We start from the raw sequence: 12,950 nt of genomic DNA on the forward strand, positions 1-12,950 counted from the left end.
ATCAAGTTCCACGCCGCACCACAATGCTGGGATTGTTGTCAGTGACCAGTGGTAGCGGAGACGCTGAGGCTGAGCTGCCCACGAAGAGGGAGGGTGACACGTGCAGGATGATACTACTACTACTACTACTACTAGTTTACACTCCAAAATGCAGGTTCACTATACTTGATTTACAACGCAGCGATCCAGCAGAACATTCTCATGGCCTCATCACGCATCTCGCTCACTGCTCCATCCCCCAGAGAGCTGAATGCGCTGCATTCCACCTGCTATCCAGGTTTCGTTATAAGGTCTCGACACTCAAACCGGGGCGCTAGTCAGGGTAAGTAGGTAGTATAAACCAGTAGCTCCGGCCGAGGTGCACACGCTTACATACTTGTGTTTGTTCAAGGCCCCTTATTTTGACTAGCAGCTCCTCTGTTACTGTTTTCTATTATTAAAAAAAAGTACTGCTCAAGGAATTTACATGCGATGACTAAGATGACATTCACTGTTGATAAAAGAAGCAGAGAGGAGATTCACAATCATTAGTTGTCTTGTGGGGGATTAGACCTCACACACACACACACACACACACACACACACACACACACCAAACCCCCTTCACTCCAAAGTGCTCCTCTGAGACCCGTTGATGAAGCATTTAAGTCGTTTTAGTTCTTGAAAGCTCTGAAGTACTTGGTAACCACATCCCACTGACCTCAACGTTTACCATTAGCTTTCCTCTGGGCTGATTCATGGAAACAGCAGCCATGTCGTCCTGGAGTCATCTGATCACTCACACACACAAACACACACTCATACAGCGCAACACACACACACACACGTGTGCATTTGTGTGTTGCTGTGTAATCATAGAATGTATAAAATTATTTAAAAACAGAATCAAAGGTACTTGTAAGAGACAGATAAACACGTGCGCACACACACACACACACACACAAACACACACCGGGAGCACTGCCGCAGCATAGTTCAGATTAGTAATCCTGTTAAACACACTCAGCCATGCTAACGCTAATCCTCCGAGGATGCACCCCACAGCTGCTGACAAATAATGCAGAAAATCTGAACCTTCACATCAACCTTGATCTAAGACACACACGCAAACACACACACACACGCCAACAGACGCGCGCTTATATAACGGGCGCAACACAGATGCAACTTGACATTGTGTCGTACATGAAATCATATAGTTTCTCGTTTCTGTGCAGGTACACGAACAGGAGCAGAGCAAATGGCACTTTTGTACTTTTTTTTGTTGGTGGTTTGAATATAAATCTAGGTTGTTTTTTTTTATAATCTTTTCTGGTTTACAAACATTATGTATGAAGTCAGAGATGCTCACACATGTTGAGGTGTGAAGTTGCAACATCAGATTTCCCAAAAGATCGATTCTGCCTCTCAGTCACTCGGGAACCCGACAGGGAAAATGCTGCATACGTGAGTGAGGCTTCCACTTTATTAAGATTCTCCCATATTCATAAATGATAGATATTTCATAATTGTGAGGTATTTATAGACAAGCGCACACACGCCCCCGTGCAAACCCACTCACACAAAGGAAAGAAGCGTTTAATAACTCATTCAGTAGGACGGTACAGCGAGTTGGAGAATCTTTTCCTTCCCATTTGGATGAGATTATGTTTTTAATATCTCTGGTCTTACCCATAATTTCTCCCCGATATTGTTATCGTGCTCTCCAAGCAGGATAAATGAAAAGAAAAAAATGTATGAATTACAATAAATATCTGAGAAGAAGACAGACACACTCCCTCACAGCTTCAGGAACAGCAGAACCTCTGGGTGCTAATGCGTCTCTGTCCTAATCAGCAGCACCTGCCGTTGCCATGGAAATAACAAACACTGGCAATTTCCAGTCATGAATTTATTCTTCCTGCTTTCTGCAGGGTAACTCTGTCTTTAAACAGGGTACAGCAGGAGCAGATAAGTACTCCAGAACATCTCATTTTCTTCTTAACTTTATAATCGGGATTGACTCGGAAGTAAATGCTTCGATAATCAAAAGCACAAAAAAATAACTAGTTAAAGTTGTTAAAAAAAAAGAATGCGGGATGATAAACAACCTGATTGTCCGTTTCAATAAACCTTCTAAGGTCCCGCCCATGGGTCCAGAACATGGCGATAAAATCAAGAGCCCGCTGCTCCTGTAGATCCATTAACAGCTTCATCAGATTTATACTCCACCGTGTTCAGTATTTCAAATATTTACTGCTCTCTTCTCCAGTGAATACACAATCACGTTTTAAAAATACATTGTTTCTCATCTTGTGACTTATTGGGTCGCCCGTGGCAACATTGGCTCTTCATAAAGAAATCATGTCAAGTGTCAACGAGGCCCTTTTATTCTGGCGGCGCATCAGGAATCACCACTGTGTGTAACTTTTGATCACTGCAGAAATCCAACATGTCTGTGGCTGAATGCCTTTCGTTGATCAAACTCAAACATTTTAGGGTGACAGATTAATGTTCCCGCTCACGTCAACGTTTAATGGCACAGTTCCGTGTATCCGACAGCTGTATTCAGCATGTTGGGGTTCAGATGTGCATTCAGCAGTGATGTCAGATTATCTTTATGTAATCCTGTTGGTTTCTCTACCTGCCGCCCAGCAGAGATAAACTGGACAACTTTATTGTTCGCTCAGCCGGACTTACAGGGCACGCAGAAAACTGAACTGTCAGGCAGACAAACCTTAGACACGAGCAAACGTACAGAAAGAGGTAAAAAAAACATTGTAGGGCCTGAGCCTGAAGGTACTTCAGGCTCAGGCCCTAAAAACAACTATTTAATTGATTACTGGGGGGGGGGGGGGGTGCACAATTAATCAGAATTTAATGAAATTAGCAAATATTTGTGAGTCAAAAATGTGATGGTGTTTTAGATCACTGTTGTTCTATTGTTCTTCTTCGGGAACTTGATTGGACCAGGAATAGAACCCTGACCCCCCCCACCCACCACCTGGCAACACCGGTGCTAGAACAACAAGATTGATTCATAAATGTGTCACCTGACAGTGGAACTTATAAAGATAATAACAGATGGGTCCAGGGAGCCGGCGTCAGTTTTCTGTCAATCCCCCCCGTAATGGAGGCGATGGCGTTATCCCACCTCTCCTCTGCCCCAGTCAGAGTCCTCCTGATTGGCTGAGCGGCTCCCCAGCTGGCCAATCACAGTGTTAAATGGAGCTGAACCCGTCACCAGATGGGCTCGTCTATTGTTACATCATGAACTGCTGAACCCAATCAGCGCGGGGGCCAGTCAAGTGTGGACAAATGGGGTCACACTGTAATGTGTCAGGTGATACATAGTGTGGGTTAACGCCGGGGGTGGGGGGGTTGTATGAGGCTTTAATAAACCTGTGGGGTGATTGTGAGGGCAGGGACTACAGGGGAGCGTGTGCACCGCCTCCTGCGTGATCGCCGGAGGCTCTCGTGTAACTAATGTGCTCGACAGATCATCTGAAATTCGTCCCTCTGTACAGTTCTGCTGATTACACACCACTGGCTCCCAAAGACTGTCCTCTCTAGGTTATTTCTGATAGCGTTAATGGGACAAAACGTTCGTGCACGACTGTGCAAAATGACTCATGTAAGAAAATGCGGTTCCAGCTCTTCCAGGGTTAGACCTTGTGTTGTTATTGCAGACGGGGTGAAGAGGAGACGGATTAATTGAACTCTGCTTTTTGTCTGTCGAGGTTGTAGCGAGAGGCTGCCGGGTGCTAGATAACAGGATCCCAGGGTCTTCCACTCGAGGGGTTTTTGTCCTCCTCCTTTCACTCTTTGCTCTTTCTTCTGTCATTTTTTATGTAACTCACCTTCAACCACTCTTTCCCCTCGCCTTCTTCGTCAGCCCCCCACCCCCCCCTTTGATCTCCATCACTCTCACATCAGCGCCCATCCTTCTCTCCCTCCAAACCTCTGTGGTTTCTGTACGTCTCTTACTATTTCTTTTATTTACTTCATGCTGCTCTTCTCCATCACATCAACCACTGCTGTATCCACTCTGTTCATCTCTGCCAGCACCATTGTCCATCTCCCCGAGTCACATGACCTTCGCTGCTTCCATTCACCCCCTGGTTGAAATGGGCAGCTTCATTAATAGTTGGCTTTGTCCGGTTTTCTCCTCTGGTGTTCATCTCTGCGGGTGCCGAGGTTGTAACCTGGACTTGTTGGTGTTGAGCTCGAGTGGCTCTGGAGTAATTGGGAAGGTCTGATTGAGTGTGTGCCTGCTTGAGCAAGGCGCTGAGGACCGTTTCTCCAGGAAACAACTTTTGAGGAAGTCACCTTTTAATTCCACAAAGAACGTCTTTGTAGAATTCTATGAGCCTTGTTGTTGTCACAACGTACTCCCATCTGGGTGAATCTTGGAGAGAACTAAAGGACGTAATTGAAAAAAAACAAAGATGGAGGCCGCAAAGATCCAGGAAGTCAGTGTCTACAGATGCCCTGCTCTTCACGAAACAGCTAGTCGGGGTAATTCACCTCTTGTCCATCCTTTCCAAAGCCAGGAACAACAGCTACGTGCTAGCTAGCTTAACACAATGAACAGCAGTAGCCAGCAACCTGTAAATAGTCTATAAAAACTTGAACAAACAAAACTTAACAATAAAAGTTCTATGGTTCTGTGCATAAATCAGAATACGTCGGAATTTCTGAGGACTGAAATCAGACATTTCTACATCCATGTTGCTTCCACACCACAAAATAAAACCACAGCAAAACATTTTTAATCAACAATGTTGTTTAGCAGTAACAAAACTAGCCAGATCAGCCACAGGAATACAGTCGCGTGATCGTATGATATGAAGACGAAGTCTTTGATGCTGATGGGTCTCACGAAGACAAAATGTTGCAATCTAAATAATAATATCCTAATTAGGTTAAAGGGTTACTGAGATGAAATGTTAAGTGAATATTTGATAGATTATCAGTTGTGTTAACGCTCTAGAGAATGTTAATAGGAAGAACGTTCTCTGGAGAAATTGAAAAGTTCATCTCTGAAACACTTCCAGAAATACTGAGAGCATTTTCAGACCAGAGCGTTTCTTGCTGAGTCTGAGGTAGTCACAGTACAGGTCTTCACTCGATCCGGGTCAGCGGGTCTCACATGCAGAAACTTGGTTCTGTTGCTCAGCATCACACTGCTGAGGATGTGGATAGCAAAAAAGAAAAAGAAGTGTTGTATCCACATGAATGCTAAAATATTCATTTTATTTGTACCGTTTTCACGGCGCGACTTTCACTGTCAGACGTGGTTTTTTTCTTTTGGCTCCACAGTTTCCAACCATGAAACTTGCTTGTGTTCCGACACGTCTCAGGCTGTGCTACCCCACATCACAGCAGATCAATCAGACTGAATTAAAAAATCATTTCCACCTTTTATTTTTGAACCCAAGTCCTCATCTCTGTCCCTGGAAGTGTGTCTGGATGTTGTCATCCACCCGCATGCTGCCTCTGGGTTGTTTGCCTCCTTCCATATTGATGTGGCCTTTAGAGGATCACCTTGGGATCAAGTGTGTGCTTTGTTCATGGCAGATACTGGATGTTTATGTTGAAGTGGGTCTTTATCAAGGATGTCTGCCAAGGGTAAACATCTGTAGTGTTCCTGTCGGCGTGAGTGTGTGTTGTGTTTGTGCATATGCATGCTTGAGTGTTCCTCCATATGTGTGTTTGGCAGCGTGTGCAGGTGTTTGACTTCTGTATGTGCATGCGTCTTATATATGCAGTCTCTTAACAATTGTTGTGCTTACCGCTGTGCGGGTGTGTTTGTGTGTGTGTGTGTGTTCCTGTGACGTGCAGGTGCGTCCACACAGGATTCAGACGCCATTGAGCCCGAGAAGCAGGTGGACAGCACGGTGAAGATGGCTGGAGTGATCGCCGGCATCCTCATGTTCATCATCATCCTCCTCGGTGTCGTCCTCACCTTCAAACGCAGGTAGGTACTGATCAGCTGTAGCAGCTTCGAGGTGCTACATGTGTGGTAAGAGATGCAACATCAGGACAGAGGAGCAGCTTAAAGGTGCTGCGTGTGGCATTTAAATTTTATTTCATGGAACCCCTCAGGCGATACTTCACTCAAAAACAGTGTTTTTCCTTTCAAGCACCGACATTTAGGTGTCTTGAGGTCACAGAGATGTTTCTTTCCCTCTGCAATGCGTCTTTATGACTCCAGAATGCAGAAACAGCCTGCTACGTACATTTATCTTGGAGCTAAAGGCAGCTAACAACAGCACAACTGTCCAAATATGTGTCACATTACAAACTCTCAGAGGAGTCGTCCAGTTCAATCCACGTCTTCTTTGTCCAGCTGCATTCTCAGTAATCCACAAACACTCTGATTTAGTAAAAAACAAAAACTACAGAAAATTGGAGCAGCAGCGCAGCTTCAGGCTAGATATACGTGGCTGGTTCCTTCTGCATTCCGGAATCTCAAAGAAGTGATGCAGGAGGGAGAAGGACAACGGTTTCCTGAGCTGGTCACCCATTCGTTAGAATTTGAAAGGTAAAACACACTTCCTGGGTATCGTACCGCTCTAAGCAAAGCTTCCTGAAACCCAAGCTAGCAGGCAGGACCATTCACATCCTGCCGCTGGTTTCATCTCTAGACGAGACAGTTCTTGGCCTGTATCCGTCTCTGCTGCTCTGTGGACACATTTAAAGTTGAGCTGAGAAACAAAACAGCAAAAACCCTACACAAGAGGTTCAAATGAAAATTTGGAGCTGCTAGCTGGTTCCTCTGTCAGGCGACAGAAGCTAAGGATCATCTTGATGATGTCATTTCTATAAAATACCACACGCTGCACCTTGAGTCAGTAGGACCAGTTTGTTGGACAGACAGACTGATGGATAAACAGCTGGTTTGCAGGTAAAGATGTAGACTTACAGTCGCAGAGATAAAGAACAGAAAACCTACCATTAGTTCCACTGTCAAAATGGCTTTTTATAAATTAGCATTTATTAGACTTTCTATTAATTTCTAAAACGAAATGTTAGGATGTTTAATTGATGTTCCAACCATTAAGGGAAAACTAAATGATAATGTCCGTACTCCAGATAAAAATAGCTTTGTTTTTTTCTTTTTTTTCTCAGTTAGCAGACACACACAGCTTTATGTGTCTTGGTTGACATGCACACTGGCTTTGCCACCATCACCTGCCTCTCTTTTCTTTCTCTACTTCCGCTCTGTATCATCCCTCCAACCCTCTCCTCCACATATCCATTCAGTGCTTTGGTTTGCCAGGATTCACATTTGTTTTTGCTTTTGTTTTTGTTTTTTTTAAAGTGTAAGTGTTTTTTTTTTATAATGTCATTTCAGCATTTCACACAACAAATATGTCTGAAACATTGCTTGTCATGGAAATCAAATCTGTTTTTCCAAACAAAGAGAATCAGAACAGTCACAGTGTGAGTCATGCAAATAGGAAAATCAATGGGGGGACACTCACACGCATTCCCATGCTGTTGCAATATACACTACAAAATTAAGACTCAGAATCACAGGGAGGTGAAATGGAGGGCATAATGATTAATGCCCAAGGCACATTCTAGACTTTTATGCTTAAATACCAGAATAAATCCTGCTTTGAATCAAAACCACCAACTTGTTTTTAGAAGGATTGCACACAGATGTCGATGGTGGTTTAACCCTCTGAAAATCAGCAGCATCATTGTCGCTAAATTAAATGATTCTTCGTTTTGCTGCTTTTTTGTTGAGAATCGATTTATTTGGAGGAAAGAGTTTGGAATGTTTTTGTGTCGTGTCGAGTGAATGTCTCCCCCCCTCACACGTTTATCAGTGTAATCAGTAATCACAGCAGCCAGCAATTCATGCAATTTCAATTAGGCTTCACTTCGTTGACCGTTACAATGGGACAGCTTGGCAGTGCATATCGATGCAGTTAAATACCTTAACACAAAAGATGAGATGATATTAAATAACTGACGTGTGGGAGAGCGGTGCCTCTGTGCGTGGACGCCCACAGCATGGGGCCAAGAATCAGTGCTCGCGTTGAGTTGTAATCGCAAAAGGTGATGCACCGTAATTTACATCTACAACCCACGTCGGACATGTGGACGTTTGCAGCCTGTAACTGGGAATGAAACCTCAGGTCATTTGCAGACGCGTCTGGTGACAAAACCAGGAGGAATTTTGTGAGAAGTCGGGACATTTTCAGCTGTGTCTCTCTTAAAAAAAATGGTGTTTTCAGCAACAACTCCCACGCTGATAGTTATTTTTACCCAAAGCATGATCTTAGGCGGCTTTTGGGCCTAAACCTAAATACCTTTATGTAACAGTAGTAGTAGTGGTAGTAGTAGCAGTAGCAGTAGCAGTAGTAGTAGTAGTAGGAGTAGTAGTAGTAGTAGTACTAGGAGGAGGAGTAGAAGTAGTAGCCGCAAACTGTCCTTGAAGTCATTGTGGCAGGCGTGTTGGCACGAGACCCAAACCCCTGTGTGTTAGCTTCCGTTGCTAGCATGTCTCTTCAGGTGTTAGCTGTTACACAGGTCTCTCATGGGATTTGAAGAAGGTTTAGCAGAATTAGAAACAAAAGAGGTTCACTTTTGAAAGCGGTTCCATCTTGGAACAACGTCCAGGTCTCCGTGGATAACCTCGGACACGTGTCGCCGGGAAATGCGGCCTTTTATTTAGTCAAGGAGAAAAGAAAATCCATCGTGTGCATTGAAGTTAGCGTGACGTGTTTGCAGGTGCAGAGAAGTGTGAATGTTCCAACTTCTTGATTAAGATCATAAATGATACACAGATCTTTATATGGCAATATGGTAAAGTTACACACTGTGCATGGATGCACTCCTGCTACAGATTATATTTAACATTTTAGGGAACACAAAACTCATGCTCAGACAGGGACGCGGTGAGAACTACCTTATTACTAGTCTGAATACAGCACAACATCCTTTTTCGAGAGAACAGAAGAGGTTGGGGAGTCAGAGAGGGCGCAGGGTCAGTTGGCGATGCTAATCACAGACTAACCCTGGCTAGCAGGGAATGTCCTGAATTCCAGCGGGTTGAAAAATATATCAGAGCTGGAGGAAAAAATGAAGCGGTAAGAGGAAAGGCATGACTTCAGATAGCGCTTCCAGTAGGGAAGGTGGAGGGAGGCGGTTGAAGGAACCAACGAGGAAGAAAATGTATGAGGGTTTTAAAAATATGAAAAATGAAAACAAGGCAGCACTGGATAACCCTGGGGTCATGTGGATATGCCAATTAGATGGTAACCAGACCAACAGGGTATAATATACATAAAAATGTCAATTGGAGGGCAAATACCCATGCAGTTGCTGTATTTGAAGGAGGACAAGCGCAGCCATGCAGGAGTAAGACGGACAATTGAGATGCTGCTCAGATGTGCTCCTGAACGGGGGCCATCGGTCACGGTTACAGGTCCCATACAGGTCAAATGAAGTCTTGGAGCACATATGAAAGTATTACAGAGGAGGAGGATCACGGAAGAGGGGAGGGAATACTAAGATAGTCCAGGTTACATGTGTCTGCTCCAGCTCACAGCCCAGCGGTATTTACTACCCTGGAATATCCTCTTTAACGAATTTCAGTAGTATTAAACGTAACGAGTCGTATGATGGGGTTTCACTCACGACAACAAGGAGGAGCTTGGAACGCCAGTCCTCAACAGCTAGGTTCCGGGTTTCATTAGCAACAGCAGAGGCGTGTAAACATCATATTCTGATACTGCAGGAGCGTCTCCTGTTGGTAAGAACCTGATCAACTTTAACACTCTTATCTAGTGCAACCTTTTATACAACGCCATCCAATGTGGTTGTGGTGAAGTGCGTCAGACCACGCCCTCAAAGGTTTGGTAGCCAATTACAGGCCAAAGCGACACAAGCAAACAAACACATAAGCCAAGTCTCTCCAACATGGTTCGCGCCAGAGTTGGTGAGTATTTGATGAAATATGTGGCAGCAGCAGTAAAAACATCTGTATTTACATCCAGCTGTTTGGGTGGAGTCATCCAAGAAACAAAACGGCCAAATACTGCTCCAGTTGTCCTCATGGTTCATGGTTTATTAGCCCAGAAGTAACAACTGACCACACTGTGGCAGCGTTGTTGTTGTTAAGCACATCACCATAGCAACCCTGACCTTGTACTTATGAGACGGGAACTTTTGTTTCATTTGAACAAAAGAAAAACAGCAAAATCCTGTTTACTGAAGGCTTGTAGCCTTGTAGTTCCACAATAACAGATGCAACAAGGAACTTTAATTGACATTATCAGCCATACAAAGAGGATGGAAGGGAATCAGAGAGAGAGGCGGGGATTAAGTGAGGCTGAGGGAGTGAGGAGTGGAACAGTAGAAGCACCGGATAAAGCAGATGCAGACAGAGGCAAGTCGGCCATATCATAAGCCATGATATCCACTCATCTATATTTAATTCCACACACTTACACTCACAGTCCAGGTAAAAGGCAGAAGTGTTTTTTTTTTTTTTTAAGTCTAAAGTGTTTGACATGCTCTTCAGAGTCCATAAATTATTCCAAAGCCAAAACTTTTTTTTTTCTGAACGCGCAAAACTGTCTGATTAATATTTCAGACCAGCGTTACACGTGTACCAAATAGGTTTTATTTTCCGAGAAAAGCAAGGAGTTGTTGCTGATAATGTAATGTAAAAGTGAATAAGGCCGGACACGCCGACGTCTTAATGGAGATTCGATGTTTCTACAGCCAGGTGGTCCCAGGGGCTTCAGAAACTCACGCCAGAAGATACGCTTTTCATCAAAAGGTTGAGAGCAGAATGAATAAATAATGAAGGGTTCTGAGGCTCCCTAAATACTGTCTGATTTGATGTGTATGTGTGTGTGTGTGTGTGTGTGTGTGTTAGAAGTATTTAACAAAACATCTCTGGAACTGCAAATGGATAGAAATACATGTTATTTAAAATGTTTCCACCCTTAATCCCTTTTATCTGAGCTATTTAAGATTCCAACCCTACAGCCATCTCGTGCTTTTATGATAACTAAAGCCCACCAACCTGCTTTCATTCCCAGAAGAAGACATTTTATCTCAGTTCAACATCTCACATCAAAACAAATGAGGAAAGAGAAAAAAAAAAACAGCTCCAATTAACAAATTTAATATCGCCCCTGGCGATATGAAGCACAAATCTAAGACAACATCTCAGGTGTGACCTTTGGCTGATATCCCTTTCATCATATTTTTACTCCCAAGTTGTTGCATACGGGCACTTGTCCAGTGGCTTTGTGCTTCAAAATGTGATGCTGCCAGCGCCAAGACTTTGTTGGACTCTAGGCCCCAACACTGTGACTGCTCCTTCTATATTATACCAAATCCCATGAAATGTACACAAATTCTTCTTATGTCCAGCAATAATACCAGCGATCTGTACGTCGGCGCAAACCTCAAAGCTTTAGAGCCTCAAGCTCAGCGCTGCGGTTTGGTTTGGTCTGGACACCAGCGCCACTTGTTAGGTGAGAGCAAAGTCTCAGATCGGATGAAAACACAAGAAATGACTGCAAATGTTCTAGTAGATGCTAAAAAACGTCTGGTTTTGTCAGCAGTTTCCCATCTCCCGCCGTCTCACTCTGTTTTTGTTGCCGGGATATCAGCTCCAAATGGCCCGATGTGTCACTCCAACACCCGTGTTTTACCGCCAAACCAACCGTTGTACCCATTCTGATGGGTTTGTCAGCGAACAACGGGTGCAAATGTCTCTTTCCTTTGTGTTACAGTTATGTAAATTACATTACTTTTTATAGTTGCAATTGGAATCAGCCTGCTCAGATATAAGTTCGTCCTTCCCGATGGCTATGTGACTTTTGTTGTCACGGTTACAGTACTCACTCACAATGATGTGCTGAGAAACAAGCAGCAGCCCCTCGTCGAAAATTGTGTCGTCGTCTTAAAAACACTCGACTTGAAGACAGTCTGGACTCGCTGCAGCAAATGTGAGACTTGTGGTCGGAAACAGGAGTCAATCAGCTGCCGGCGATTCCGGCAGGTGGGCGCAGCAGCCTTTTGCAAACAGCCGTGTACTCCGCTGGGCTGGAGGGCCTCACGAAGCACCACACTTTGATGCGAAGAGCCACTGACTACGCGTCAATGTTTGAGAGTCAGAAAGTGTTGCAAAACCAGAGCCACGTCACCATTTTGTGTGCGTGCGTGCGTGCGTGCGTGCGTGCGTGTGTGCTGCTGAGCCGACTCTCCTCCTTAGGCATCAGAAGCCAATATTGACAGGGATGCAGCCCCGGACTGTTCAGTCGCACACATAGTTGTGTGTGTGTGTGTGTGTGTGTGTGTGTGTGTGTGTGTGTGTGTGTTGGGGGGGACCAGACGGGACTGTGGACAGAGACGTTTGCACCAACACAACAGACTGCTCTCGGCCAACCTCATTCCCAAACCTCTCCCATATATCTTTGCCTCCTCAGACTGCAACACCCCTCCCTGGCGGCTCCGACTCATTTACAATGTTGTGAGGGATTATTCAGGGCTGCAGCTCTCTTCCTGGCCCCGACACTATCAACCAAACCTGGACTGGTATATTAGAGCGTGGGCATGCGTGACTTGGGAAAGGGAGCATAGACTGAGACACAAATACAGTGGGACACAATTATTTTCCACTCCCCTTGTATCATGTAAAATGCCTTTGTTAAGAAAATTGAGCAAAAAAATGAATAAGATATTTTAAGAATAAATGCAGGCGCATGAAAAGAGATATCATCCGCATGTCATCACAATGGATTAAATAAAATTAAATAAAACTATAAATTAAAGCTGAAATGACTCACTTGCATATACGTGCATCTGGGGTACGTTATTTTGTAAAAGTGATAAAGGAGAAAATGAAAGATAGAAGAGGGTCTCATGGTAGGTTCAAGGTCTCCAGCGTCTTCACGTGAGGCAACTTTTGTTGTGTTTTGACGCGGCACAAA

At 44.2% G+C, this 12,950-nt stretch overlaps 1 protein-coding gene across 4 annotated transcripts in view; it reads left to right on the forward strand.

The window, feature by feature from the left end:
- Positions 1 to 12,950, forward strand: part of ptprt (protein tyrosine phosphatase receptor type T) — a 361,408-nt gene that overhangs the window by 254,019 nt on the left and 94,439 nt on the right. For all 4 annotated transcript variants that reach the window (XM_086200288.1, XM_086200289.1, XM_086200290.1 and 1 more), the window contains one exon: positions 5,824 to 5,959. In XM_086200288.1, the coding sequence (XP_086056414.1) occupies positions 5,824 to 5,959 (136 nt within the window). The remainder of the gene's footprint in view (positions 1 to 5,823; positions 5,960 to 12,950) is intronic.

Source organism: Aulostomus chinensis, chromosome 3 (genome assembly GCF_037954235.1).
Source record: "Aulostomus chinensis isolate RoL2024-O1b breed Wild chromosome 3, RoL_Achi_v1.0, whole genome shotgun sequence".
Classification (NCBI taxonomy): domain Eukaryota; kingdom Metazoa; phylum Chordata; class Actinopteri; order Syngnathiformes; family Aulostomidae; genus Aulostomus; species Aulostomus chinensis.